Below are 27,993 nucleotides of genomic sequence, written 5' to 3'. Positions count from 1 at the left end.
CACGCCACAGAAGCGCGTGACCGGGGCCATCCTCAACCTCAGGCTCCCTGCAGACTTCCTGCTTTGCATTCACTACTCCACACCGCGCGCTGCTAAAGACATCTGAAACCATCAAAGTTCGCCTCCCTGCTCGTCGGCAGAGCGTGCAGCATCCCCGGGCAGAGAAACGAGAGACAATTACTGCTGCTGCAGATTTAAACCAGGCCATTAAAAAGGAATGTTTGTGGCATCTCCTAACAGCGAGATTAAGTTATTTCTTGATGTGCTGCCTAATATCTAATGAAAGGGTGGATGCAGTCGGGGGGAATGTATGTGACAGTTGCCTTGTAGCTCGTAAATGATGCCAAGCTAAAGACCCACTCCACTGTGGCGAGCCGGAGTCTCTCTCCCTTTATTTATCACCCCTGCCCACCCCCCTCTCCAAGGTGGCATGATTTACACCATTTCTTAACGATGCTTCAGAGGAGCATTTCTCCATCTCTTCATTTATGTAGGGTAGTAAAACAAATGTGCTTTCAACCTCGCCCAGAGGCTGATCAGCACGAGGGCTTAAGCGACCTCCCAGCCTTGTGAGCAGGCAGAGCAAGAGCACAGGTGTGCACGGCTCACAGCAGAACGCTAGTGTCTGGATGTTCAAAGCAGTCTGTCTCTAGCCCACTGCTCAAAACCTGATGAAATCCTGGATCCCTGCTTCTGTGGAAGGTTCTGTCAAGCAGAGTGAATCGTTTTCTTTTTTACACTGTTTAACAGGTGAAATAAGAACACAGGCACGGACAGCTTGTTCCAGACCCCCACCACCCTTTGCGTAAAGAAGTGCGTCCTGCTCCCATTTCTAAATGCACCCTCTTTCACCCCGTGTCCTGCCATGCTTCAGTTGCTCTTTCGGAAGAAGTCTGTTAGTTCGTCTCCGTCATCCTTGGGGATTTTGAATATTTGTATCAGGTCATCTTGTTACACAGTGGCTGGTGACCTTCCAGGCCCTGGCAGGCAGCCCAGACTTCTTAGGAAAGTGATCATGGCTGCTCCACGCACCGGAAACATCCTTTCCGAGCACCCCGCCAACCCCCCGCGGTTCTGGGTTCGATATGTCCATTGACCAGGGCAGAGAGAGCGAGAGGTCGAGGAGGGAGAAAAAGTAGAAAGAAGAAGAGAGCGAACGGCGATCACAAGAGGCAGCAGATCCGCAGTGGAAACTGCTGGGAGCGCAGGTCGGCACTGGCAGCGAGGCACGGGACAGAATGCCTTGCTCGCGGCCAAGTCAAAGCCTGATTTATCCCGCGACTATTAAGATAGTCAACTAAGAAACAGAATCTGTCTTCCTAACCATCTACCCATCTGTCGGAACTTTACCAGACAAACTCACAAAACATTTTCTTTCTCCCCTGTCAAAGATGACTAAGCGCTTCTCAGCAAGGGGACATTAACCATGTTCTTACGCCGAATGCAGTGACGCCAAACCAAGGCAGAACAAAGCCCCACGGCTCAGGCGGCAGCCAAAGGGTTCTGCTTTTGGCTGAGAGCAGATCTCGTTCCTCACTCGCACGTTGACAATAACGACAGCTTCCTGACTCAGCCTTCCTGGATGCATGAAAAGAAATTATTTTCCCAATAAGAGCTATATAACAAAGCCCATTGAAAAGGTACTGAATTAAAAGCAGCCTTTATTGATGCCGGGATCAGAAAGTAATTAGTTTTCTTTTTTTTTGGCTATGACCTAGTATCATTATGCCTTTCCGTATGACCATTGAAAGCCTGGGTGGGGCGAAGTGCTCTAATACAGGCGCTTTTTGAGCGCTGTTAATTAAGGCTGCCTCTTCAGTGCACTGTTGACACCAGCTTTTATCACATAAGAGTCTTGTGTCTCGAATGCTGTGCGACGCCGAAAGGACAGCGCGGCGCTGACGGGGGGGAAAAAAAACACGCTCTTGTCAAGAGACCCAGTTCTACTTCTCGTAAAGGGCACCCTTATTAAAAGATCACTCCATCTTGAAAAAGCCTCGGCCTAGATACCAAGATTGACTTCATCTTTTCAAAAGCCCCCCCCATCTGCAAATACGCCTCCATTCTTACGCCTCCTCTCTCGTCGGAGTCTGAGCTGTCTTCTCCATGCCCTCGCTATCTGAAGAGGAGCCCCGTGTTCAAAGACGGGGGGCGCTGCTCCCCTGCACCCCCCTTTCTTCTGGAGGGAAAACTGCGGCGTGAAGGAAGCCGAGTGAGTGAGGTGAGGCGAGCTGAATTCTAACAAGAGGCTTCCCTTGTGCTGCCCAGTCTGCACACGCTCGGTTTCCTCCCTGCTCCCCGCTGGCTCTCCTCCAGGGAGAGAGGAAGAATTCACAGCCCGTCCCATGTTGAGGGGGGGGGGGGAAGGGTGTGAACCCCTTCAGGAGCTCTCAGGCAGGCAGTGTGTCAGAAGCACAGAGAGCACCCCGAGCAGGGCAGGATGGAGAACAAACACGCGCATGATAAGCAACGCGGATGAGGAGGCAATAGGTTACACAGAAGAGCCGTTAGCTCGGAAAAGAGTTTTTTTTTTTACCGAAAAAGAATTCAAATTGCACACTCCTAATTGCACACAAAGACTGAAGCAGTGTATTTTGGTGTGCAGCTTGTTTCACTGCAATGCAGTAGAAAGAGGGGCCTCTGCTTCACTGCTGATAAACCTAGATTGTTGTCGACTCCGGCGCAAATCTTTCACGTTGTCGTTAACATTGAAGCCTACTCAGTGCAGAAAAAAAATCAGTTTTTGCTCTGGCCCACGTGACCGCAGTATCTGCCAGCTTCCACACCAGCTCGGTTACTTCATCGACCTTTTAATCGAATTCATAATTGGCTTAATTGGAATTTTTAATTTTTAACTGCTGGAAAAGAAACGGCAGATTTCAAGTTGCTTGCAAAAATCTCTCACAGCTTAAGAGCTGGAGACATTCAAAGAATTTCAATTTCTCACGCCGTTTGTTCAGCTGAAGGTTCAATTATGTAACCGAGGGCCAGGCTGGAAAGAAATCCAGCAGAGGCACTGGAGTCAGGAGGAGCGGGATTTGCTGGCTAAAACTCTCCGAAATCTTTTTGCACATCTCCTGCTGGTGTGCCTCCCGCCTTTCTCCAACCGCCCGTGTTAAGATCCGGCGCACAAGGCGAGGTGGGCGGCGGGGCGTGCGCAAGCGGCACGTTGTGGACACTGAGTCACTCGCAACTCCGGGCTTCTGGGACGGACAAGCTACAGGGAAACTGGACAGGCCTTGGCAACTGGCGGAGCACCTCGGCACACGGGCACGGCTCACACCTGCTAACTCGCCAGGCCACAGGCACAGACGCAGCAGGGGCAGTGAGGTACAAAAGGGAACAGTAAAAAAAAAAAAAAAGATCTGTAGCCACAGGGGACTCGGGGAAACCGCTGCGACAACAAGAGAGATGAGACGGGACTTATATAATCTTTAGTTATTACCTCCTTAAGCTGCACTGGAAGTTCATGGTCATCTTTCAGTGTTTCTCAGACTTCAGGGAACAATTTCGATTTAATCGCATTTGCACAAAACTAAATGCTTTGGGTCACGTGAGGGAAGAGCTGGGGGAGCCGGCCTGCTCCGCAGCACACGGGGGAGGGGGAGGAGGTATCAAATCAAACGCTGGCAAGAGGAATTAACCCTTTCCTCAGCAGGAGGAAACGCACACATGGGGGAATCGGCCGGGGAGAGATAAGTGCATCTGTCCACTCACTGCACACACAAATGAGGAAGGACAGGGGAACAGAGGGGGGTGGGGCAGGGACAAGCAGGCAAGGAAAGAGGGAATGAGTGGTGGGGAGAGAGGAAGAGAAGGAGCAAAGAGAGAGAAGCACGGCCCTACTGGCAGTGAAGGAGGATCTCACCTTGTAGGCGATGCTGTTGAGGACCTTCATGGCCAGGTCGGACACCTCAGGGAAGGGATCAGCAGCCAGGTGAAGCAGCACCCTCCAGATCTGCGTGTAGACGCTGTTGAAGGACACCCCTGCACAACACACAGACACAGAGACAAGACACTGAGCCGGAGCTCCATTCAGGGCTTGAAATGTTGGCAACGGATCCCAAGCCACCCCTTTGACGAGGAAAAAATAAACAAATTGAAGAACAGTGTGTAAGAACAGCAAGGACGAGCTGCTTCTGGGTTTTACACTCTGCTTCTGCTTTCTGCCAGTGTCACACTCTCCCCAAGCTGGACCGTGACAGGAGCGAAGGCAAATCACTGAAGTGAGCTGAACACTGTCAGCAAACTAATGTCTAGTGTAAGGAGAGGAGGCGGCAGACCCAGGGGAAGAGCCATGTGGCGAGAGTATTTATCTCCTGATCATCAAGCATGTGTAGCACAACAGCAATGACAGCTCTCCATCAGTCACTCGCATCTAAGCGGTATTCGGCAGCACCCTAATCTTGGCTCTACCATTATGGGCAAGATCTATTAGAGAACCGACATTGTATTATTACTGATCTCTCACTGCATACGGAGCTTGCACACATGCTGACAGACGTGACTGCAGAACAGCGATGGAGTCCTGCGAGGCTGGTGTCAGGGGTGGGGGGTATGGGGGGGCTAGCACTGAAGGATTGAGAAGTGCTGCTTTTGCAGATTTTGCCACATCGTCTTTTTAGAGGGTTTCGCGAAATCTCTCACTGCAGCTCAGCGCACAGCGAGGTGGAGGAGCACGGCTCATAACTGAACACCCCAGGGACGACCCAAGGCTAGCGGAAGAACCGGCAACGCGAGCACTTAAAAGTTCAAGGTTCTCCGCAAGGTCTCAGAGAACCTGCATGGAGCAACTGATCCGAGACCTAGACGTTAAAGTTCTCAGGAGGGACACAAACCGGAAACTACTCTGCCGCTCGAGAAGAGGGGCTGCCCCAGACGGTTTTAATCTCCTCAAACCTGAAACGGCAGGGACTTTACAAACGTCGATCAGCTGGTTTATTTTCAGCCATTCCGCTCGTGCTACCGCGGAACATTTTCCACACGGAACCCGCAGAGAAAAAGGCGCACACGAGCGGAACAGACCGCTGGGCTTCACAAACGGCCAGCCTTTGACTGGGCCGCCCATGAGCAAGACACACTCACACACGCTGCCGGGATCAGCCAGGGGAGTCAGACAGACAGGGCCGTACCGAAGATCTAAGGGCTAATCCGGAGCAGAGGAGGGAACTGTGCCTCTGGCAGGCAGGGCCGGCTCTCCAGGCGCTGCTGATCGGCAGCCAGAGAGCATGCAGGGGGCTATGTACGGACTGGAGGGGTCCACGGGGGGGGAGAATCGCTGAGACAGGGCAGAGAGCGCTGGGAGCGGAGGAGCCAGGGAGCGCTGGTGTCCCGACACCGGAGCTGGTTGACCCCCGGGGGCACCACCAGCCACCCTTCCCATGGGAGTGCTTTTCTGTTTTTCCAAGGAGACATTTCTCCGTGGGGCACAAGGGGCAGAGGGGCAGGAGCCTTCTCAAGGGGTCCTGTATCAGCCTACGACGTGCAACTTCACAACCTGAAGGGGCCGGCCACTCCCCGGCCACTCCCCAATAGAAGGAGTATTCATTAATCTTGAGAAACATGGTTTCAAAACGTTATAAGAAATGACTGGGTGTGCAACTGCTGAGGAGGTAAACCTCTCGTTAAACTTTCTTCTCACCTGGTTCTTTTCACCTTGAAAAAAGAGGGAAACAGAAGTAGCACTTTTTTTCCCCTGTCAGTTTAAGACCCTTTGCTATCAGGTGCACTGACATGTTCAGACAGTCCTGAGGAAAAGAAAAGCACACCTGCCAGACATAGCAGAACGTCATCCCCTCGCCTGTTAGAAACTGGGGACATGTAACCCCACCCCAGCTGTAGTCAGGGCAGGGGGGGGGGGGATACACTCCTCAGTGGAAAAAACAGCCGGGCCCAGACACTGCAGTGCTCGCAGCCTGAGAAAGGCATCCCTGACAGCTCACGCTGCAAAGGGCGTGGTAATCCCATGTAAGAGCTGCATCAAGCATGCTGACAGCCACAGATCCCACAGCGGACACAGCGGTCACTCTGGCACACTAAGAAGCTGCAATCGCGCACTGGGAATGCATTTTGGGATTGCATGGGAGATGCCGATTAATTTGGACTCCTGGTTCTGAGGTGGGACATGTATATATCTCACTTATCCAGCATCAAAGTATCACCACTTAAGTGCATTGTGAGAGCTGTTGATGGGGTCTGTTAACTTAGCCTCAAGCAAAAGTTACACTAAGATGCCATAAAGCTGACTTGCTTTAGCAGACCCAGTGGCTTAACGCTACATAATAAACGACAGGAACAGCACCCACAAACAGGATAAACCAGACCAATGTCTGCTGCGTATCAGAGGACAGAACCTAGATCGAAGAACAGAACAAAAAGTAATTACATATCAAAGAACAAGACAAGCACTCAGATTGTGAAACAAACTTTCTTCTGACTGTATATAAGAGCTGGGAAACCCTTGCAGGTTGTCTGTTCTGCGGGGCAGAACCAACATGCGTTGATGTCATTATTGAGCTCAATAAAACTGAATCTGCACAAGATTGTGTCCTGCTCCTCCGATGAAGAATTTCCCACAACAGTTCCATCGACGGACAGAGGAGCTGTGGACTGTCCTATTGATCAGCATTCTGCAATGACCCTTAGCCCCAGCTGGTACAGCAATTTACGTACAGTCAGACATTGGTCAAGCCATGTGAAGGTCATTTAGAAACAACGTGATCATTATTTTAGGAGAACCCACAGAAGATGATATGCCCAAAAAACCTCTGGATGTAAGTGTTATTACACACATGTACATGCCAGGTCGGCAATGGAATTTGGTACACCTGGGTCACACTGCAGTTGTTTGAATAGGCCAACTAGCTGTATAGTACACCCGGTATTTACAGTCAGAACTGGCCATCTGTTTTAGGTATGATTTCTAAATGCATATCGGCAACTACTGGATGTAGAAATATGAGGATTCATTGTGTTTACTCTCATTTTTAAAACCTAGTTGAATTAAAAAAAATCAGAAAACAGGCAAACGGCCAGGATGTTATTTACTATAAATCAGAGGGATATACCAGGTTTATAAAGATCTCAGATTACAAAGCAATGTTCTTTTGCTCTGCATTACAAAAGCTTTTTTACATAAGTTAGAATCCGACCAATGCTGAGGATACAGGACAGCTTGCGACAGATACTTCGCCTTCGGCACTAGTAAAGCCAAACTTCAGGGGGCAATGTCAGCTGAGGCTGTGAGCCGAGGCCCATCACTGCAGAGGGGCTCCGCGCTGGATATCGTTCATTAGCAGAGGAAGACTTGGTACACAGTGCACTGACAGAGAGCCGGAGTGTTAAGTGACAGAGGGCACCGAAGATTACGGCAATCCATAGACTCCTTGATTATCAAGGATTACGCCAACATCACGTAACAGTAGCTAAGAGGGTTGCCGGGCCTCATTCTGACAGAATCCCTGTCCTGATTCCTGTGTGTTAGAAATGCAGTGCTTTTAAAGCTTTAAAGTAATGCACCACTTCTTCTGCACTGACCAGCCATGCATACGTGCTGTGTGCTGAGGGGAGACCTCGCTGTGGCGTACTTTTACTATCTACAGCTCCTGGGACAACCACTTCCAAAGCCCTAGCCCTAACAGAGCACACCTGCGTCCCCTAGCAGAGCAGGCAGGGAGCTTACCGCCTGCAAGCCAGTGTTGAAAGCAGTATCAAACACAGAATCCAACGCCAGATTCAGGAAATTGAATTACTCTTCCAAAGACAAGAGAGAACAACAAAAGAGATGTACTGTGCTGGACTGCTATGTGTCTTGGGGCCAAGTTTACAAAGCGGTACTACAGCAAGTGTGCATCTATATATCTGGTCATTTACTTGCTAGCACACAGTCTGCCTGAAATATGATGACAAACAAATGGATGGGGGTGAGTGTTATCTGTGAAGCTGAAGCAAGACAGACAGTAAAGCAGCAGATGTTGCGAATTTCACTCCTGTTTCTGGGGATTCCTTGTCATGCTTTTGCAGATCCCTCAAGGGGCTGTGGGCTCTATGATGGGCTCCGGTGTGGCAGAGCGAGGGGGTGGGTCAGCTCAATCAGGAGCCGTACCCTCGGGAAGCACTCGAGCCTGTGGTATGAACTGCGCTGGTCAGGGCATCTTGTAAAGAGGCTGATCGAGAAGAGAAGAGATGCCCGAAGGATGTGGTTGTCCTCGTCCCGAAGCAAGCCCGAACTCAAGCAGTAACATATACAGGATGGCGCCAATGACGTGCCTGCTTGAGAGAGTGCCTTGGACTGACCAGGGAAAGCACTCTCTTGCCCTAGGGGCTCAGCCTGCCCGGCTGGAGTCAACAGCTGGGATGGTGGGAGCTCTCTCCCTCTCTTCTTCCCAGATGTGCATGTGCCTCAGACATCTGTCCTTGCGCTGTGCAGTAAACGCTGTACTGGACAGCCCCTCACGTTCCTGTTCGGCGGGACAGCCCATGTGCTTTTCAAAGGGTCCCCAATACGCAACCCAGAATTGACAGCACAGATCTTTCACTGAAAGATCACTGAAACCTAGTCGTGCTAGTCCAGTACACCTAGCTCTGGACAGCAGCATCCTCCTCATTTCTAGTGTCCACTTCGGAAAGGAACCATTGTTTTTGGCTAAAGATCTCCACGTGGACAACATGGCAAACCCATGCAGCCCAGCACGGCCTTTGTGTAAAAAAGCAAGTTAATTTAAAAACAGGCCATACCACACAGCCACTGTATGTGCTACGGTAATACCTCAGCCATCTGCTCTCGCAATAATTACATGAGCAGCAAAAACGAGTTGAATCTTTCTGCTGGCCAAGAACTCCTCCAGCCTGGCAGGACTCACCCAAGGCCTCGTGAAGTGGAGCTGTAATTGATTGAAGGTGGCTGGAATCGAGCAGTGTGGGAGAACTGCAAAACGACTCGCCGCACGCTCCTCAGCCACATGGCAGCGCCACTGATACAACACACGGAGGCACGCGTACGCACTTGGGAGGACCTCCGCATGACAACGAGCGGCCTCGAGGAGATCACAGACCGGCCGCGACGCGCCCTACACAGAAATGCAGCAGACCGCAAGGCTGGCGGTGCTTGGCGCTGTGACCTGTGGTTTGTGAAGCCCATGCCTGCCACAAGCATCCACGCAGATCCTGCAGAAAACACTTCTGAACTCTTTGCAGAGAACGGCTGTGCCTAACCTTGAGGGTTGTTTCTTGGGAGGGTGGAGAGGGGGGGCGGGGCACTAATAATCATGTATCGGGGCCCCGAGTGGGTTTTTTTTCCCCCAGGAAGGCAAGACTGCCATGACAGCAGCCGTGCACGCCGGAGACTCACCGATGAGGGAGTTGAGGGAGGAGTAGGAGCTGACCCTCCTCATTTTGTCGATGGTCTCGAAGGACAGGATATATTCGTCGTTGTCGGGACTGCCCAGGGTGCTGCTGGCGCTGCTGCTGGTGCTCAGGTTCCCCGGTGAAAAGACAATGTGGCCCCCTACTGGCAGGAAGGAACATACACACCTTGGTCAAGAATACAAAAACCCAAGATTGCTCTTCCAGCGAACATGCCAAGCCCTTTACGTCAAAATATGCCAGAAATTCTTAGTTTACCACAAAAAAGAAAAAAAATGCTTGCTTGCACGGAAAAAATTACACAAAGGAATAAAATGATTTTTTTGTGCACACACTCGTTTTACTTGCAAACAATGACGAAGGCCCCAAACAGCCCAGGATGACTGCAAAACGCAAAATCATCCCAACAGGAAACAATGCTACCAGTGCGACAACTAGACTGCTTGACAAAACCATGTCATTCAACCGAACCTGAAAGCCCCCTTAGAAGGTCACTTGTTTCTGCTCCTTTGGAATGTATTTTTCCACACTAAATGGCTGACTTTCCTGCGCTGCTCTGGACTGAGAAGGAGATACGTGAATAAGCGATCTCCAGCGGGGGTCCTGCACCAGCAGTGCCTGGCTCAGACTGCACTGTGCTGCGGTATGAGGAACCCCAAGGCACAGCACAGCCTCTGACCGCTGCCCTGGGCACGCACACTGCTGGCTGTCCCAGCCCCAGGACCGGACCCTGGGTCTCACCGCCCCCGGTCCCCCGCTGGTCTCACCCTCCTCGTTCAGGTTGAGGTTCTGCAGGCTCTTGTTCAGGTTCCGGGCCGTGGTGGCTGCTCGGATGTTGCCGTAGGAACTGACGGTGCGAAGGCGAGGGATGGCCGGGCTGTCCCTCACCGGGGTCAGGTTCCCGGACTCTGCACGCGCAGGACAGAGGGAGAGACGCAGAGACACCTCGTCAGGGAGAGAGCCACCGCCGCCGAAGAGCAGGAGGCTGGCGTGTCTTCGGATTTGAGCTCCAGAGCTAGTAACTGTCTCCACGCACGAATGAACTTTATCAGACCAGCAAGCTCTTTTAAGGCTGGAAATGGGAAACCCTGGTCTATGGGGAGATAGCAGCATTTTCAAATGGGCAACTAGCTTAGACAGCAGACCTTATGCACAGAGAGAGAGAAGCCATCCATGATAAAATATATAAAAGCAGCCCTGGGCCTCTGCTCTTTTAAAAGCCGGCTGGTGGCAGGTTTTGTGTGGGCACCTGTGTTGCTGGCGGGCGAGGGGACAGCGTAGTTCTTCTCTTCCTCCATGAACTGTAGCGCCACAGTGCAGAAGTTGCTCTCGTACTGGACCACCAGGTGACTGAGCGCCACCACCAGCTCCTGTGGGCACACACAGTGTTGGCACGTCCATGGTTCCTCAGTCCCTTGTCCGACAGATCTACAAAGCTTTGTCTACAGCATGCTTGTCTGCTTTCTCCTTCCTACACTCGACTGAGAAAATGAAAGTTTCCTGCAGCTATAGATTGCACAAGGATTTCTGGCTGCACAGTTGCACAGCACCCCATATTTGACACAAGGCCACTAACTAATTCAAGAAGTTCAATAAATGTTTCGTGGTGAACTGTATTTACACATTCACGGCAACTTTTCCAACTTAACATTCACGTAGTCTAAAAAAAATAAAAAAATAGCAGTTCTGCAACAGTAGGTCTACACATCACAAACGTACATCTGTTCTATAATTATTACACCTCTACTATGCTTAGCAGTTCAAAACGCAATCCAGCAAAAAAGTACAAGCTCCTTTACGCATCTGTTAATTACCCTTCTCTTTGACGTCCTTTACAAGCCTGCTTCTTCCCAGTGCCAGTGTAGCTAGCAGGCATTGGCAGACAGAGCGTCTTGGTAGCGTGCACCCACTCTCTGCATCTGTCTTTACAGCAGTGTACATGATCGCAGTGCGGTTCCCCAGCTGGATTCACTTTAAAGAGGCCCCCTGTGGCACCACCGCACTGGCAGTGCCAATGTCCTGGATCGGGTATCACACACCCACCTTGCGCACAACGGGGCTGCCATCGTTGATGAGCTGCGCCAGCATCATGGCCACGTTGTGGTCGATGGTGGTGGAGTGGTCAGTTCGCTCCGCTGAGTTGCCCACAAAGGTGCCCAGAGCGAAGACCGCGGCACAGCGTACCTGCGAGGCATCACAATGTCACAATGAGAGCAGTCTTTAATAAAGGCACTGATTATACTTATACGCATTCATCAGGAAAAACCCTTAAATATGAGGACAATACATATAAACTAACGAAAGAACAATACATTACACAGCTGGCGCTACCGTGCAAGTGCCATTTGGACTTTGGACTGCTCAGAGGGAGAGTGTATAACAAGGGCTCCCGATCCTGGTGCTGATGACCCACACACCTGTTCGCTTTCATTCCATCCCACCTTAATTGGACAACTGAGGCCTTAATTGATCTAAGATGTTGCCTCGTTGGAATATTTGCATTTCGTTTCTAGTTCAGAAGTTTGGGATTTTGTTTCTTTACAAAATGCAACGTTTAAAGCTCCAACAAGCTTAAGAGCTGGGAACAAACATTCACGTTCATCTTATTATTATTAAGTTCATGAAGAGTCCGATTGTGTAACCGAGGGCTCGGCTGGAGCAAAAACCGACAGGTGTGTGAGTCATCAGGCCTGGGCACCTCAGGTGTACTGCTCCCTGCTTCTTGGTCTTCATTATAAATCATTCATATTTGAAAGCAACTTTCATGACGCATCGTCTCAAAGCACTTTCACCGTCTCCCAAAGTTGTGGGATCTGAGTGAAGGCTAGAGGCCAACGAGCTAAAAAACCAAGCAGATGCACAACAGCTCACAGCTGCAGCCAGAAGTCAAAGGATTTGAGCCCTTATAGGCGATGATGCAGTGTTGTTAGCCACTAGCCCACACACAGACGTACCCCACACTCCTAATGATACACAAAAACTCCATTCAAAAATACCGCCCAATCAAAGAGGCAAATCATAACAAGAGGCAAATGAAGGCTTGAGCCTTCACAAGTGAAGCTTAACCCTGGAACACAAATAATCGCTTAAATAGGGGCTGTCACGAAAAAAATCATCCCTATGCCATAAACCTACCATACACCGATCTCAGATATTATAGAAACACGGACTGAATATAAAGAAACAAATCACAGGCATTCACTTCGCACCCTAGGGTAATTCAGAAAACTACAGCACAAACCATGATCGAAGCAGATCATGAACAAAGTCACGTGGATTTTGCTTTTTAGATTCAGAGCACTGGAAACGGAGAGAAAAGGCCACTGAGCAAATCACATATATATATTTGCTGCTTTCAGATGTTCACTGCTGCAAGATCACCAAGACCATCTGACACAGCCCACCTCACACAGCTGGTTGTCAGGTGGTCCTGCAAACCAGTATTGAGACGATCTTGCCCTAAAATCCCTTAAGGAGAAGACAGGTAACCGAACACCAAAGAAACATTTCTTCCAGTGGTATTTTAGAAAAAGCTCTAATTTTATTTGAGCAACTCCCCCATCTCGTCACACAGGATGCAAGTTCACAGTGAATCTCCTGTGTCCTAATAGCAGATTGACCTGCACACCTAAGGTCAGCTTTCTAAAACAATTATTACAGCCCAGTACTCGCAAAGAACAAGAACAAATATTTTTATTTAAGCGAATTACCAAAATCCCTTGGTTTCCCTCTCTCTACTCCCTAATTATTTAGCTTTGTGGATCTGCAATCCATTTTTTTCTGCATCCCCTGAGCTGCAAACCACAGCCCTGGGCTCACATATTTGCGACTTAAAACGATTCCCATTCGTTAACACAACAGACTAGAAACAGGCACGTTTAAACAGCATTAATCCACACAGACCTCCAGACGGTGCACAGAGACAGAAAGGATATCAAGAAAGCAAAGTTAAACAGAGGAAAGTGTAGTTGTGAACAAAGACATGATGTCACCTAGAGCTGCAAATCAGCAGATTAAGAGAACTCCCAAGCACAGTTGTTGAGCCGCAGTCCGGCTCTGTTTCACATCACGCAAACGTTTCGCTTGTTTCGCTTGGGAAGCGAAGGGGCAGCAGAGTCCCCCTTCACTGGCTGATCAATGCACTTGAAGTACATATAAGGGCTCGCTTCCCCGAGAGCCATTAGGCAAACGAGCCTCAGCCCTCCGACAACAGGATGAATGCCTAGCTGGGCTGCGGGAGCCTCCATTAGCACACAAGTAAGCCCTTGAAGAGAGAGGGCTGTCAGCACAGCCAGCTTAAATCACTTATGAAAGAAAAGAACACACGTCCAAATGAAACAAAATCCACTCTCACTTCACATCCCTGACATGTGCAGCACTGAATTCTTTAACCTCTGAGGCAGGGACAGCCTCCGTAGTTTTCCGCACACGGGGCAAGAAACTGCTTATTGGAAAGAGAGGGAGAGAAATCGGGGGGGGAGGGGGGAGGGAGGTTGGGAAGGGAAGAGGGGAAGACATGAGGGAGGAAGATTTAAGGGGGTTTTACTACAGCAGGCGGTTGCCATGGTGATTTTTTCAAGTCGGGAGAATCACTGCTGAACGATTTCGCCCTGATGCCAAGAGATCAGCCGCTATCGAGCTGACAGTGACACGGGGCAAAATGCCACCTGTGCAGGGACGAGAGGTGCACGCTGATACAGCGGGCCGGGGGGTGGGGGGCGGGGCTCATCAGTCTGCAAGCATGAGTGCGGGATACGCGAGTGGGATTTCGAGGCGCGCCTCTTCGCCTGGCCCCGGTGGAGATTCAGCCGCCTGTGTGATTCCCCAGGAGCTGTGCATCCCAGTTCACCTTACTGTGCTGCGGGAGAGCAGCACGCCAGCCTCCTCCTGACACGGAGAGAAGGCACGGACTGGGCCTTCCCTTTGCTTCGGGAGGCAGGCTTCCCGAGCCCCAGTCTAACGGAGGAGAGCTGTGGGATCTCCCGGCTTTGCAACGAGAGGCGCCTTTTGTCAGCGAGCAGCTGCTGAAAGTGGCACGTTGATGGAAGTCCCCCAGGCGCAGAGAGTTCCTCCTAAGCCTGCTGCTCAGAAGTGAGAAAGAATGGCGGGAGATACGACAGCCGAATCGAGCAGGACAGTCCCAACGACAGATGTCGTGTCCCCTAATCCCTTTCAAGAGTGCAGATGGGAGCTTTACACTGAACCGCCATGGCTCTGAGAAAATACGAACCAGACCGCAATCCCCCCCTTCCCCACCCGGGGGCACCCGTGAACACACCTCCATGCGTTTAAAAACGACTGGAGCCAGGCAGGAGTCGAACCTTCAAACTCATGATCCGTAGTCAGACGTGTTATCCATTGCGCCACTGGCCTTGGTGTGACACTGCAGGACTGTAACCCAGTGAGCTCAGCCCTGCAACTAGCAAAATATTACCCCCGGTCCATTGTTTTCCAAAAGTGAGAAACACCTGTTTTCTACATGTTGTCTGTTTTAAAACCATATCTCTTTAAACCAAACCAGGAGTTTGTCTTTTGCACTGATATTCTGATTCATTTCGATTTCAAAGAAATCCCCGCCAACCCGTACCTCAGGAATGGGGTCCGACAGCAGGCTGTAGAGCTTCTCGTGGGCGCTGTCGCGCACACCGCACCAGCGCGCGGAGTCGAAGTTCTGCCAGATGCGGCCCAGGCAGATGGCCACCCACTGGCGCAGGAGAGGGTGGGGGTCACTGAGCTGCTCGAGGCAAATAGCAATGAGGTTTCCCTGCAGACAGGCCTCCTGGGGGGCAGGAGAGTGAAAGACAGAGACAGAGAGATACGTCAGGGCGTTGCTAACTGGGAGCTGCCCTTTATGAGCTCCTATCCTGCAGAACTGCAGGCACAAGGCACTGTGAAGTTACAGTACAGTTAAATTACAACGAAGCATGGAACTTTGTAACACCAAGTGCGGTCGAATGCGGCGCGGTGACAGTGAATGATATATATGCACACAAGGAAACCAAGAGAAAATCTGTAAATTTACCAGGTAAATTCACTATTGTAAACTAAAAGATCAAAGAAAACCTAGAGCAAGAAAACAAACTCAACCCAAATTAAAAAAAAGCACAATGATATTACTTTGAGTAAACATTAAAAGCCAAACAACCCTGTTCTGATAGGGAAAAGGAAAAAAAGCTCATTTGACATTTTCAACTCAAAACACAAAGATAGGCACAAGTGTTTCTGCCTGTTTCAAGGAAAAACTCTGATTTGGGCTAAAAAGCGAACATGTTTCTTTGTAAATTTCGAACACTAAGAATAATTCTTAAAACAAATGTTACCGGGTTAGACCTGTCATCTCTGTTTCTGTTTCTTTTCCCGAGTTTTATCGGTACATGCAGAATGATTGATGCCTATAGTACACTCAGATCTACGAATGCAGTGTTAATGCAGCAAATATTTTGAAACACATGACAATGTCTGGATTGGCTCAGACACTCACAAAGTTCATTAGCCAGAATATTTAAGCAACACAGAAGACACCGGACAGACCACTGAAGGGGTGACCGAAAGCTGAGAAACATATATTAAAAATCCAAATCAAAAGAGAACTGTATAAATAATCTAATAGAGAAAGCCAAAAACATCATCCCTGTAATGTTGCCACTCATCTATAATTCAGCAAGGAAAACAAATGTACTAACAAAAAACTAATATAAGAGACTGGAAACATTGCCGTAACTTAATGACGAAGGATGTGAATCTCCGAAAGAAGGAAGGGGAAGGAGCAGAGTCACCGGATAAAGAGCTAGTCTGATTAATATGCTGGGAAGTTTGCACTGTCAGTTTGTACCCTATTGGTGCATAAATAACAGCTCAAGTGTAATAAAGATTCAACCATACTGTTTTTGGAAAATAAAATACAAACTTCATGCAGTACACATTTCAAAGAGAGAAGCGTGCCGGACAAGTCATGAATAATCAGGTCTGTCTAAACACTGACCCTCCTGCAGATTGCCAAATCATAACCACCTGATCTTCCAGCAGGTGAACCAGTACCCAACTGACCCTCCAGCAGGTGCCCAACCCGTACCCCACCTGATCTTCCAAGCAGGTGTCCAACCAGCACTCGTCTGACCATCCAGCAGGTGCCCAACCTGTACCCACCTGACCCTCCAGCAGGTGCCCAACCCGTACCCACCTGATCCTCCAACAGGTACCCAACCTGTAATCACCTGACCCTCCAGCATGTGCCCAACCCATAACCTCCTGAGCCTCCAGCAGATGCCCAACTCGTGCCTACTGGACCCTCTTGACAGTGCCCAGGCTGTACCCACCTGTCCTGTGTTATAACTGTTCACGATCACTGCCAGGATAAATGCTGCCATGGTACGGTGCTCAGCCTGGGACAGAAAACACAAAACAGTGATACGGCAGTCTCCTCGTATTGCATTTACATTTAACCCATTTTAGTTTTCAGCAGGAGCTACAGATAAGCACATATTAGATCCTTTCAGGCTTCGAATAACCCAAAAAGGACCTTCTACATCTGTGCATTTTCACCTGAATGTTGTTTTGTTGTCTAGGTAATAGCACTTTACTTAGAAATGGTACAGGTAACAAGTATAAGCTTTGTAAATGTTCCAGGAGCTCGAAGCAGTTGACACTCACTGGCATGTAGGGATCCGCCAAGACCGACAGGAAGTACTTGTGGCCGTTGTCCTTCACCAGGTCAGCTTGACAAGACTGTGAGATCCCAGTGGGATAGAGAGAGGATAAGAAAGAAAGGGAAAGGACGATGAAAGAATACAGAATCACTGTGTACACCCGCCTGTCCTGTAACACATTTTCTCCTCCCTGTGGGCTGATTAATACCAAAGGGATTAACAAGGCACTGGAAAAGGAATGGTCCCCAGTGAATCAGGCAAATCTGCACCTGATGCCTGGGGCCATTTCTGCAAAACTAGCCCAGATCCTGCCTTAGTAATGGGCAGCACTGTCATCTCCACTCCCACACTCTCAGCTGCAGTTCTTCCATTTATAAAGGCCCTTCCATCACAGCTGAGGATTTTTAAAATGATTCACAGTGGTGACCAAGCATCGTTACGGTTCTTATTTTACAATTTCTCATCTTTAACTTTATGTGGGAATGCAATGCTGGGGTAAATTGCTATAAAAAAAAACAAAGGCCAAGTGTGTGAATTAGATGCCTCATTGACACTTGTTCCATCATCTTCATCCAAGCACTTTTTTTCAAATTGTTACCAGGACTTGTTAAGCTGCTGGCTCAGTGTGAAAAGTGACTATCATATCTATCACACTGACTGCTCTTGTATTCTACAAAAGAGCGCATGATTAAGGAACTGAAATGAATAACTAAATGCAGCACAGCAGCGTGCCAGTTAGCACTGCTGCCTGACAGCAATCGAGTCCTGAGTCCTCAGCTGATCAGGGCATCTTAGGTTTAGAGTCAGTACGCGGTCCTCCGGTCTGCATGGGTTTTCTCTTCGCTATTCGATCCGCTATTTCTACAGGCAAACTGGCTAGGCTAAATGGTGTCAGTAAATTATCTGTGTCTCTGAACAGAGTGCATTCTCTGCGATGGGCATTACCCACGCCCACCTGGCTCCCTGAACCTTACAAGGAATGAGCTGCTTTGATAATGAAAGAATTAATTCACTATATCAAAGGTGAGAGCCAAGAGCCCCCGCCAGGGCATCTCATCTGTTCGAAATAATCCGTTTTTATTTTTCTTATTGGGGAAAACTGTGTCAAGAGTTAGCAGCGGCCCCGCGATGTGTCAGAGGAGGAGGAGAACAGGGTCTGCAGCGCAGAGGAGGAGTTGGAGATTACGCACTGCTGAAAAAGCCTCAAGGTTAAGAGGAATCAGGCAAGGAGCAAGCAGTTTCCTCCACCACTGGTTTTTAACTAGAGACTCACCGCCTCTCTGCCACCTAAAAAAAGTTTATAAAGTTTTTTTCCTACTTAGACTTGCACAACTTTAGGAACTTCAGAGCTCCCCTTCTCCTGCACAACCCTACCTGAAGGCCGATTGTATTATAATTCAAAAGGCAAAAAAAAATCCATTCAACATTCAGCATTTCATTCCAAAGTCAGGATGTCAGAACGAGCAGTGCACCGCGGAATGAAAGCCTCCCCCCAACCCCCTCCTTCCAGCCTCTAAAAACTTCCACCCCAGCTCCGGCACTCAAGACACCACTTCAGTCCCCAAGGACTAGCTGCTCAGCAGGCATCCGAGAGAGCGGAGGTGAGTCTGACAGCTTCATTAAACAAGAATGCTTCCGACTCAAGACTTAAACTGGTTCGCCAGCCAAGGGAGAGCAAGGGAGGGAAAAAAAGTCTGTCTACCGACAGACTGTGTCCCGACCTCTTTACTGTCTCCTGTAAGCCTGTTTATCAGCATCTTCATCTGGAGGTGTAAAGCCCGGGTCTTGACTTTTCAAAGAAATTAAACTGTGCCACAGACCCTAGGTGCGGATTTTTAGTGCGGTGCCTCTCGCCTTTCTTCACTCTGCAAATTCCTGATGAGGAATGCTAAGCCCCCTGCTCCACACATGCTTCCTGACTCTCTACCTCAATCGTTCCTTCCAAATCAGCCACAGTGGTGAAAAAAAGAAAACGGCATTGATCTCACCTAAGGGGTCTAACCAATTAGTGGTGGTTGTGAAGTACCCTGTAGCCCAAACAAAAACCCACATGGGCTTGGATAAGGGCTGGCATGAAGGACAAGGAGCTGATGCAGAGATCCTCCAAGCCAAACACCAACAAAACGCACTCGGAGGCAGAGAGACCCAAACACTACCGCTATTACTGAAAAGCTTTCCTGGGTCACAGATATGACCTGCGGCCTGCGACGTGCAGAAGAATCTGCAAAAGTGAGGAGCCTAAAACTGTCTGAGAGCGTGTGTTCTACAGGCTTACATCAACACATTCACTCAGAGAGCACATGGCCAGCTCACTCAGATCATATTAAAAGTAACTCATGGGAAAGAGGTCGACACTCACGCTGTCCACAGCCAGGATCTTGGCCCAGATGAAAACCAGCAGGGGGCGCAGCTCGCGAGCAGAGCTCTGCAGGAGCTTGAGAACGTAAGGGAAGATGCCCACAGAAAGAGCCTGGGGAGAGACAGAGATTACAGCCGTTAAAGAGCATTGATGTGCGCTACCAATAGGGGTGGAGCGGTGGCTCTGTGGCTCAGGACACGCGCCCGTGACTGGAAGGCTGCCGGTTTGAATCCCGCGGCCGGCAGAGGACTCCTACTCCATTGGGCCCCTGAGCAAGGCCCTTAACCCCAGCTGCTCCAGGGGTGCTGTGTAAATGGCTGACCCTGCGCTTTGATCCCAAGCTTCTCTCCCCGTCTGTGGGTCTCATGGAGAGCAAGCTGGGGTATGCGAAAAGACAAATTCCTAATGCAAGAAATTTTATATGGCCAATAAAGTGATCTTATCTAATCTAAATATGCTGTGAACATTGTTCTACAAGTAAACTGGTGTTTGGATTTTGATTACAAAGCCCTCAACCACCATCCCGCTTTTTTGCGCCATACGTGAGCTTTTTAAGAAGGTCATTCGTTTAAGGTGTGAAAATAGCATGAACACGGCCCTGTGGGCTTTCAGAACCAGGGTGCCACAATCCTGATTAAAATCACCACAATATACATTACTCGCTAAACTTGATTTCTTAAGCATTTTGATAAAACTGTTGAGGGTGAACTATAACACTTGCCTGATTATGACAAGTGTTAAAATCAGGACCAGTCCCCTGTGGTAAAGGGTGTTTACCAAGAGTGTGCTTTCTGTATGGGTGCTCTGAGCCTCTAGGGGCACAATGTGTGACCGGGCCACGCGCACTTCCTCACCAGGCTGACAGCCCAGGGTCCCAGGTCCAGGAACCGGCCAAGCAGGTCCAGAGCTCTCAACCGGTGCACCTGACTCAGAAGCACCTGAGAAAGAGATCAGATCTCGATCAGCCCTTCCCATGGTTCCCAAAACGCCCAGCCCGTTCTCATCACATCGCCACGTCAGGATACACAAAAAGAATAGACAAAACTAATACGGGGCAAGAGAGCATTAGACGGCATATCGATTGCTCATGGACAGGAGCGACCGAGGAAATACAACATCTCCTTGTTCAAGATGTGTTCAGGACAGTTTCAGTACCGTCCACCGCTCACACAATAGTGACGTCATGGCTGTGATGAGACTGTCCAGTTCGCAGGCAGAGGGCAACCGAATGGTTCATGAGGGAAAAACGCTTCCGTTAAGAGCAACGCACACCCCGGCGCCGGCTGCCCTTGAGCGCGTCAGATGCTGGCGTGTGTCATCGCGAAGGCCTGGGCCTGTGACCGCAGCCCTCGCTGTCACTGCGTGCACGAGACACGCTGGGCTTCTGGACGGGAGGCAGAGAAACATTTAAGCACTGCCCACTTGCCACAGAGAGGAAAACAACAAAAAAAAGACAGCGTTAAAGAAATAATGCAAAAAAAAAAGCCTGTCTTCTTGGCACAGGAGGTATTATTGCAGAATGAATTTGCGCAGTGGCACTCCAAGTGCTCTTCCATGAGGCGAGGGGTGTGATGGCAAAAAGAGAACAAGATGGGTTAGAGGATATTCAGGATCTCGCCCTTAAAAAGGGATAATCGGAGTGGCACAGTGTCCGGAAGTTAACAGGGAAGGCCATGACCCCCCCCCCCCCCCCCCTCCCCCTCCCCAGAGGAGATTAGCGAGGGGCTCTCCCTTACGAGAGGGTCCACCTTCAAAACCTCCCGGCGCTTAATTCCATCAGCGCGGGAGATGACGTCCCTCGTGGCTCAAGGTCCGTGAATGAAATTCTCTTCCGCAGTTTGTGTCTTTGGGCGGCAGGATTAGCAGACAGATGGCGGCCCGGGAGCGGGGGTATTAAAGCCGTCCTCGGAATCAATGCGCGATGGAGCAGAAAGCAGGTCAATCCCGCTGAAATGATATAGTGCCCAAGCGGAGGAAGTGCCGCGCGCAGAGATCCGAGCTCCTGGCACCGGGCCCGGACGCTCCCTCCACCCGCGGTCCCCCGCGCTTCCGGCGCAAGGAAGCTCCCCGAGACACGACCTCCCCGCGGCCGGTGTGGGAGCAACCTGCCGAACTGCCACTTGAAGTCACGCCCCACGCAGAGCTGTTGCTCATTCTCTTAGCCGGAAAGGCAGGATGAGCCAGGCACAGCTCGCCCGGGCAGAACGCGTGACTTCATATTGGTAGCCGACTGGGAAAGGCGGGCCTGCCTAGAGCTGCTCGGGAACTCTGTACCTTTACGTGCCCGAAGTATGGAAATCAGAAAGGCTCTGAGCTGTCAGCTTAAATTAGCCATTAAATTAAACCATATCTTACAATTTGGGTGTGGTTGATGCCAAATCTGTTTTTAAACTGCTTAAACAAAAAACTCATGTATGGAATTTGAGGTACTTCCAATCAGTAAGATACAGACTGACTCTCGTGTGGCCATGTGCATCAACCACACATACAAAATCCAGAAGGCAGGCAGGCTTTAATCCTGGCACCGACTGAACAGTGTGAAGTTCACGCTGCAGAATTACGAGGCTTGACTTTACGGCACAGGGGACACACATGCAGGCTTTGCTGCAGTGCACAAGCTGAAATTGACGGCACTTGTGAGGATTAATTAAGGTGAACTACAGGCCAGGTTATGAAGGAGTGTCTGGACTGGCTTTGCCTTGCAGTGCTGTAATGATGCAAACGGGAGGAACTCTGCCCCCACAGGTGTTGTAAATTAACTCAGAACTGCCCTGAAGGCAGTGAGGCAGGGCTCTCTTTCGCAGCCCAGCGCAGTGCCCGGCCTCACACAGCACTGGTCTGAAGACTCCCACCGAGGTGTCCTGCAGACGCCGAGCAAGAAAGGACCACAGCCAAGGCCACATTCATATTGAAAGTAAAGACTTGAAAGCTTGAAAAACAAATAAACTGTGTCTTAGCATGGCAAAAGAACAGTGATCTGTAACAAAGTGCCACAGATACACGGTGAACGTATAAGACACATGAATGTGAAAGATATGGGCAACTAGACTGAATATGGGACTATGGGAAACTGCTGACATGCTCGTAATTTAGCATGCAAAACTTTCATGAGGGACACAAATGGCCCAAACACGTTCACCTCTGGGAGAAAACATCCTTTACAAGGTTTGTTTTCAGTTTAACCCTCGACTGGTTACATCAGACGTGAAAAAGAAACCGTCTGTCAGCTCTCTGAAGACATGGCAGCAGAGATCTGTCTCCCCACACGCGTGTGAGCCGTGAGCTGGCCACACCCTACACTCCAGCCTCTACACGCCTCGGCTGGCTTCCGTCCTGCACCAGGACCGATCCGCTCGAGCCCGGTCTGGGAAGGAGTCTCTGGCGCATGGATACCAGTGCTGTGAGCCTGTCTGTATTATCCCCTTCCTCTCAGCTCCCCTGTTCATTTCCAAGCTCCTTATCAATGGATTATTTTCACAGATTTCCATATTACAGCCTCCTCCCACAGCAGAGTAATATTCTGTTCAAGTGCGGGGCTGCATTACTTGGTCAGGCAGATTTGTCAACATGTTTACGTCAGCGTGTAACAGCATGTGCTGCTGGTGGGAGGAGGGTGATATAATGAAAAAGGGGGCCCTTACAGTAAATCCACATGATTGCAGAAAATGGACTGTTCATTTTTTTTTTTAAATGTAAACTCATATTATGTAACTCGTAAGCTGAAGTAAGATGAAAAAAACTGTGACTGCATGAGGCTGTTGCCATCTTTTGTGGTTGTGAATGTCAAAAGGCAAGGACCGAGCAGTAGCAACAGTGATGGTAATAATAATAATAGCTTACATGTAATGTGTGTGCTTGAATTTGTGTTGTGTTTCATATCCCAAAGGATCTCGCAGTGCTTCGAATACCGGAGCACCTGGGTGATGCTTTTCGGCCCCACTGCCAGGATAAATGCTTCCATGGTATGGCTGTGCATGGTACCCTGAGAGAGAGAGACTGCCCCGCTGGCTGATGGAAGGCAGAATTTTTGGGAAGGTCGGATAGTTCAGTGGACATTAGCTAGGACGCCAGGTTTCACATACCATACTCTAACAAACAGCATGGTGGGATCACAGCATAATATGCTAGGAGCCAACCAGCACGATATGATCGTAGCAGTGAACTCTACATCAAGCAAATAGTATGGAGGGCCAATATGATCACTGTCATCACCAGCCCTTGCACAGTGAATTTCAGCTCCTCCTGTCAGGTCAGCGATTTCTCTTTTATACCCACAGCTATTACCCTGCTGAACCTGGACAACTCATTGTGCATTTTACTTTCTTATCTATATATATTTTTTTCTTTTTCATCACACTTGTATGTGTCTTATTGGTTAATGGGTCCATGCTGTGCTAAATGGATTGTATTGTGTCTTTTACCCTCTTGCAAGGCGAATTCCCCCTTCTGGGACAATAAAAAGAAATCAGAAAGACATGGAAAATTCTGGTGCAGAGGGCAGAGTGCCACCAGTCGCCAACACCAACACCCCTTACAACAGCACCTGGTTTTCCCTGGAGGTCTACCATCCCAGCAAAACCAGACCCCGGCCTCGCTTAGTTTCTGAGATCTGAGCAGGTCACCCCCCTAAGATCTGCTTGTATATTTCTAAAGATCTGAAACGAAATCAGTGAAGTCTTTACTGAACAGAATGTTTCAAATACTTTAAACTCGAAAGAGGCCAGGAGGGAACAATTTTGCCATCGTTAAGAATTCTCTGTCGCCAAAACACCAAAAAGAACAAAAGCCCTACACTTTTTGTAACGACGTTAGCTGTATTTCTAAATTAAGTACTGTATCCTGACTTAAGACTGAATTTAGGGAACACGTTTCAAAGAAAAAAATACCACCTTCCCGCTCGGAAAGTGTCTCATTGTTAAAGAACACAAAGTAGCACAGAGATATGAAAAACAACTGTAATACAACAGACTGTCCTATTCATTTTATCTCAGGAATTCAGATGTGACACACCAAGGTGACGCCACACAAACCTCCTCTTGACCGAACTGACCCCCACCCACCCAGCGCAACACATCCCAAGTGCCCCGTATAAGTCGGTGAACCCCTTGCCCACTAGCTGGGCAGGGGCACCCTCGCTCTAACCCTGAGCTGCTCTTGGCCGTTAATAAGCGAGAAGCGAGAAACAAGTCGTCGGTCACAATTACTGTGGGGCCCTGTCCGCTCCCACTCTCGCCCCGTCACCCCGGCCCCTGCCCCCCCGCCCCAGGGCCCCCACACACCTGCAGCACGATGGGCAGCTGCTCAGGCGGGTTCCTGTTCTCCACACCCATGGTCAGCCACACCTGGAAAGCTGTCAGCTGCTCTGCAAAGAAGGGGCTGTGCTGTAGAGACAAAGGCAGGCAGGTGTGAGGAGGAGGAAGGGCAGAGAGCCACACACACACACATAGGCAGGAGGAGGAAGGGCAGAGAGCCACACACACACACACACACACACACACATAGGCAGGAGGAGGAAGGGCAGAGAGCCACACACACACACACAGGCAGGAGGAGGAAGGGCAGAGAGCCACACACACACACATAGGCAGGAGGAGGAAGGGCAGAGAGCCACACACACACACACATAGGCAGAAGGAGGAAGGATGGTTAAACAGAGAGAGAGGGAGAAAGAGAGAGAGACCATCATTCTTTTAAACACGGCACACAGCACATTCTCCATCACCTGTACAGTATATCTTCATCCCAAAATAACACCCCAAGATTCCTTGTTTTTTGGCAGCGAAGTGTCACAAACCTGTGCCATCTTTCTTGCTCTTTCTGGCTGGATCTGACAGTTTCTTCACTGACTGCCTGATTTTTTTTTTTTTGCTGGTCTGTTTTTTTTCCCATTATTGAAGATTAAATTAAATCCTTCTTCATGCACCCCACCCCCCCCCACCTCCCTCACAGCACTGCAGCAGTAATATTACCAGCAACTGAGTAAATGAATTTGAAAAAGTTCTCCTCGCCCCACAAGGGACCAAACAGTCAGCAATACACCACAGAAATCTTCGCCAATAAATGTTAACTCCCAACCTTATTAATAAAGCTTCTTTACCATAGGATAGGAGCATTTTTTTCTTACTGTAATCCTGAACATCAGTTATTAAACACAGACTAATACTCTTTTCTCAGATACTCAATACGCACTCTAAAACACGCAGTGCCATAATTTCACTCAGGGGAACGTCCCTTCGAAAGAAACTACAGCTGGGAACAAACGGGAAAGAGTTCATGTGCGCGAACTCTCACAAAGCTGTTCATTATTTCGTTGGGCTTTCTGCAGCGCGCAGATGCTGACGCACCTCTGCTGCACACCGGCCCAGGAGGGAGGATGGCGACGCGAGCCGCCATCCCTGCGGCCAGTTCGTCACACACCCACGGGAAAGGGGTTCAGCTAGAGCCACGCCGAGCCCCTTCTGGATTTCTACACTGGCAAGGGAGCCCTGCTGAGTGGAACGCACAGCCCTGCCACACGTACAGGAGCCCTGCCCAAAGAGCAGCACCACTGCCCACGGATCCCACAGGACACTCTTGATGGGGAACAAAGAGCTTCTGCGTGACCATCTGCACCAGGGCCCTTTGGGGCGGAGCGGTGGCTCTGTGGCTCAGGATCTGCGCCCGTGGCTGGAAGACGGCCGGCAGAGGACTCCTACTCCGTTGGGCCCCTGAGCAAGGCCCTTAACCCCAGCTGCTCCAGGGGCGCCGTATGAATGGCTGACCCTGCGCTCTGACCCCCAGCTTCTCTCCCCGTCTGTGTGTCTCATGGAGAGCAAGCTGCAGTATGTGAAAAAACAAATTCCTAATGCAAGAAACTGTGTATGGTCAATAAAGTGATCTGATCTCATCTTGAATGGGGATGCTGTGTGGTAAGTGTATTAATTCCACGTCAGGGCTCCACGCTAGCAAACCCCGCAGTGCACACAGACAGGGAAAAGAGTGGCTTCAATTGCATGGCTCTGACATCATCTTGCAGAAGAGAGAAGCACATGGCAGGCAGGACAGAGCAGCACGGAGACCCCACATGGCCTGTTACACAACTGCGGGTAATCTTGAGCACACAACTCCCGTCTTCCTAAACCGCCTCTTTTTTTTCCATTGCAGGATTACAAGTTCAATGCATTAAGAGACAGCCCCGGTACACAGAAAGGCTGTGCAAACAGATTAGCGATTAAACTGTGGCACCCGATTGCTTCCTCCCCGCAGCCAGAGCGCCAAGCGGAGAGGAGTGAGCCCTGTTACACAAGTTTCCCTCTTAGCACACTCAGACAAAGTGAAATGGACGAACCACGTGAGGGAGTTCTCTCTCTCTCTCTCTCTCTCGACCAATCAGATGTTGTTTTTTGCTCCACCCTATGCTTTTCATTACGCCCTATGTTTTTCATTACTAAAATGAATTGATTATCTACTTCATAGATAATTCTAGGTTATTTAACTTCACTGATGATTTAAAGAACAGGTCACATTCTTCCTCCAGATTCTCGATCCTTTAGTTTGTATAGTTTATCTTCAATAACAGGTTAAAGATCAATCTGAACTACAGCAACCAATAGGACAAGCATCAATGACAACCGAAAGACTCTAATTGTCCAGGGCCAGGATTTGAGACCCCTGGACCGTGATTTCCAAGACGTTAAGAAGCTCACCCTGAATGCTGTGCCCTCCTCAATGATGGTGGGCAGCTGAGAGAGACAGATGTCGACTGCCAAGTCCCAGGCCTGCCTGGTGAAAGAGAAAAGGAGAGTTTAGATCAACTCTGCTCACAGTGTGAGATTATAAGCAGGTCTGTCAAGCCATAAATCAGGACAAGGGCAAACAAACTTGACTTTCTTTTCACACCACTGCAAGGCTCTATTCAGACCGGTTCTCGATTATTGAAACCATCTTTAGCAGCAGGGACATTAAAGCAATTAAAGGTCAATTAAGCAATTAAGGGTCAATTAAGCCTTGAAAGTGCAGGCTGGATGCTGCGAAGAGTGGAAGGCCACAGGCTGTCCGCTCCCAGGCAAATCCAATTACAATGGCATTGTGCAGCCAAGATTTTGTTGGCTGTGTTAAAATGGAATTCCACTGGGTTTTTAAAAAGGGAACATCAGACGGTGCTCGTGGTTCATTCAGCTCGCCGCCTGAGGACGAGTTCTGTGTCTGAGCGACCTGCTGCGACGAGAGGAGCAGGTGATGAAGAAGCACCCAGTTCCATCCACCAGGAACAGGCTCCGCAGGCTAAGCACTCCCTAACACGCTGCCCGCAGCGCTTACAAAGAACCCCTCATCCTGCTGGTCTTTCACTACGCATGAGCTGCTGTCTGAACTCTGAAGGAGGAAGATAAAACGCATAAAATAAAAATTTGCAAACGAACCGAAGCTACGGCACAGTTTAACTCCGACTTCTCCCTCTGTTCGAGCCAAAGCACCTTCAGATAAATCCTTCTGAACATAAGAATGGTTCGCAACCAACTGACTATGTAGCTTGGTTAGTTTTTCCCAGCTAATTGATCTGGGGATCTCATCCAGCGGTTCTTTGAAAGAAGCCAGGGTATCAGCTTCAAAAACAATGACTCCCACAACCCTTTGTGTTAAGCAGTG

General features: G+C 49.5%; 1 protein-coding gene across 4 annotated transcripts in view; it reads right to left on the bottom strand.

Moving 5' to 3' along the window:
* The window catches only part of rptor (regulatory associated protein of MTOR, complex 1), a 145,388-nt gene that overhangs the window by 33,917 nt on the left and 83,478 nt on the right, over positions 1–27,993 (bottom strand). For 3 of the 4 annotated variants that reach the window (XM_088600061.1, XM_088600063.1, XM_088600064.1), the window contains exons 11-22: positions 27,054–27,129; positions 24,648–24,749; positions 20,223–20,306; positions 19,369–19,479; positions 17,014–17,088; positions 16,680–16,745; positions 14,951–15,142; positions 11,407–11,547; positions 10,613–10,733; positions 10,131–10,271; positions 9,350–9,508; positions 3,869–3,987 (exon numbers count right to left, since the gene is read on the bottom strand). In XM_088600061.1, the coding sequence (XP_088456187.1) occupies positions 3,869–3,987; positions 9,350–9,508; positions 10,131–10,271; positions 10,613–10,733; positions 11,407–11,547; positions 14,951–15,142; positions 16,680–16,745; positions 17,014–17,088; positions 19,369–19,479; positions 20,223–20,306; positions 24,648–24,749; positions 27,054–27,129 (1,387 nt within the window). The remainder of the gene's footprint in view (positions 1–3,868; positions 3,988–9,349; positions 9,509–10,130; positions 10,272–10,612; positions 10,734–11,406; positions 11,548–14,950; positions 15,143–16,679; positions 16,746–17,013; positions 17,089–19,368; positions 19,480–20,222; positions 20,307–24,647; positions 24,750–27,053; positions 27,130–27,993) is intronic. The other variant, XM_088600062.1, reaches the window with a different exon arrangement.

The sequence above is a fragment of the Lepisosteus platostomus genome, chromosome 11 (genome assembly GCF_059453375.1).
Source record: "Lepisosteus platostomus isolate fLepPlt1 chromosome 11, fLepPlt1.hap1, whole genome shotgun sequence".
NCBI lineage: Eukaryota > Metazoa > Chordata > Actinopteri > Semionotiformes > Lepisosteidae > Lepisosteus > Lepisosteus platostomus.
The sequence above is the reverse complement of the archived record's forward strand: the minus strand, read 5'-3'. Positions and strand labels throughout refer to the sequence as shown.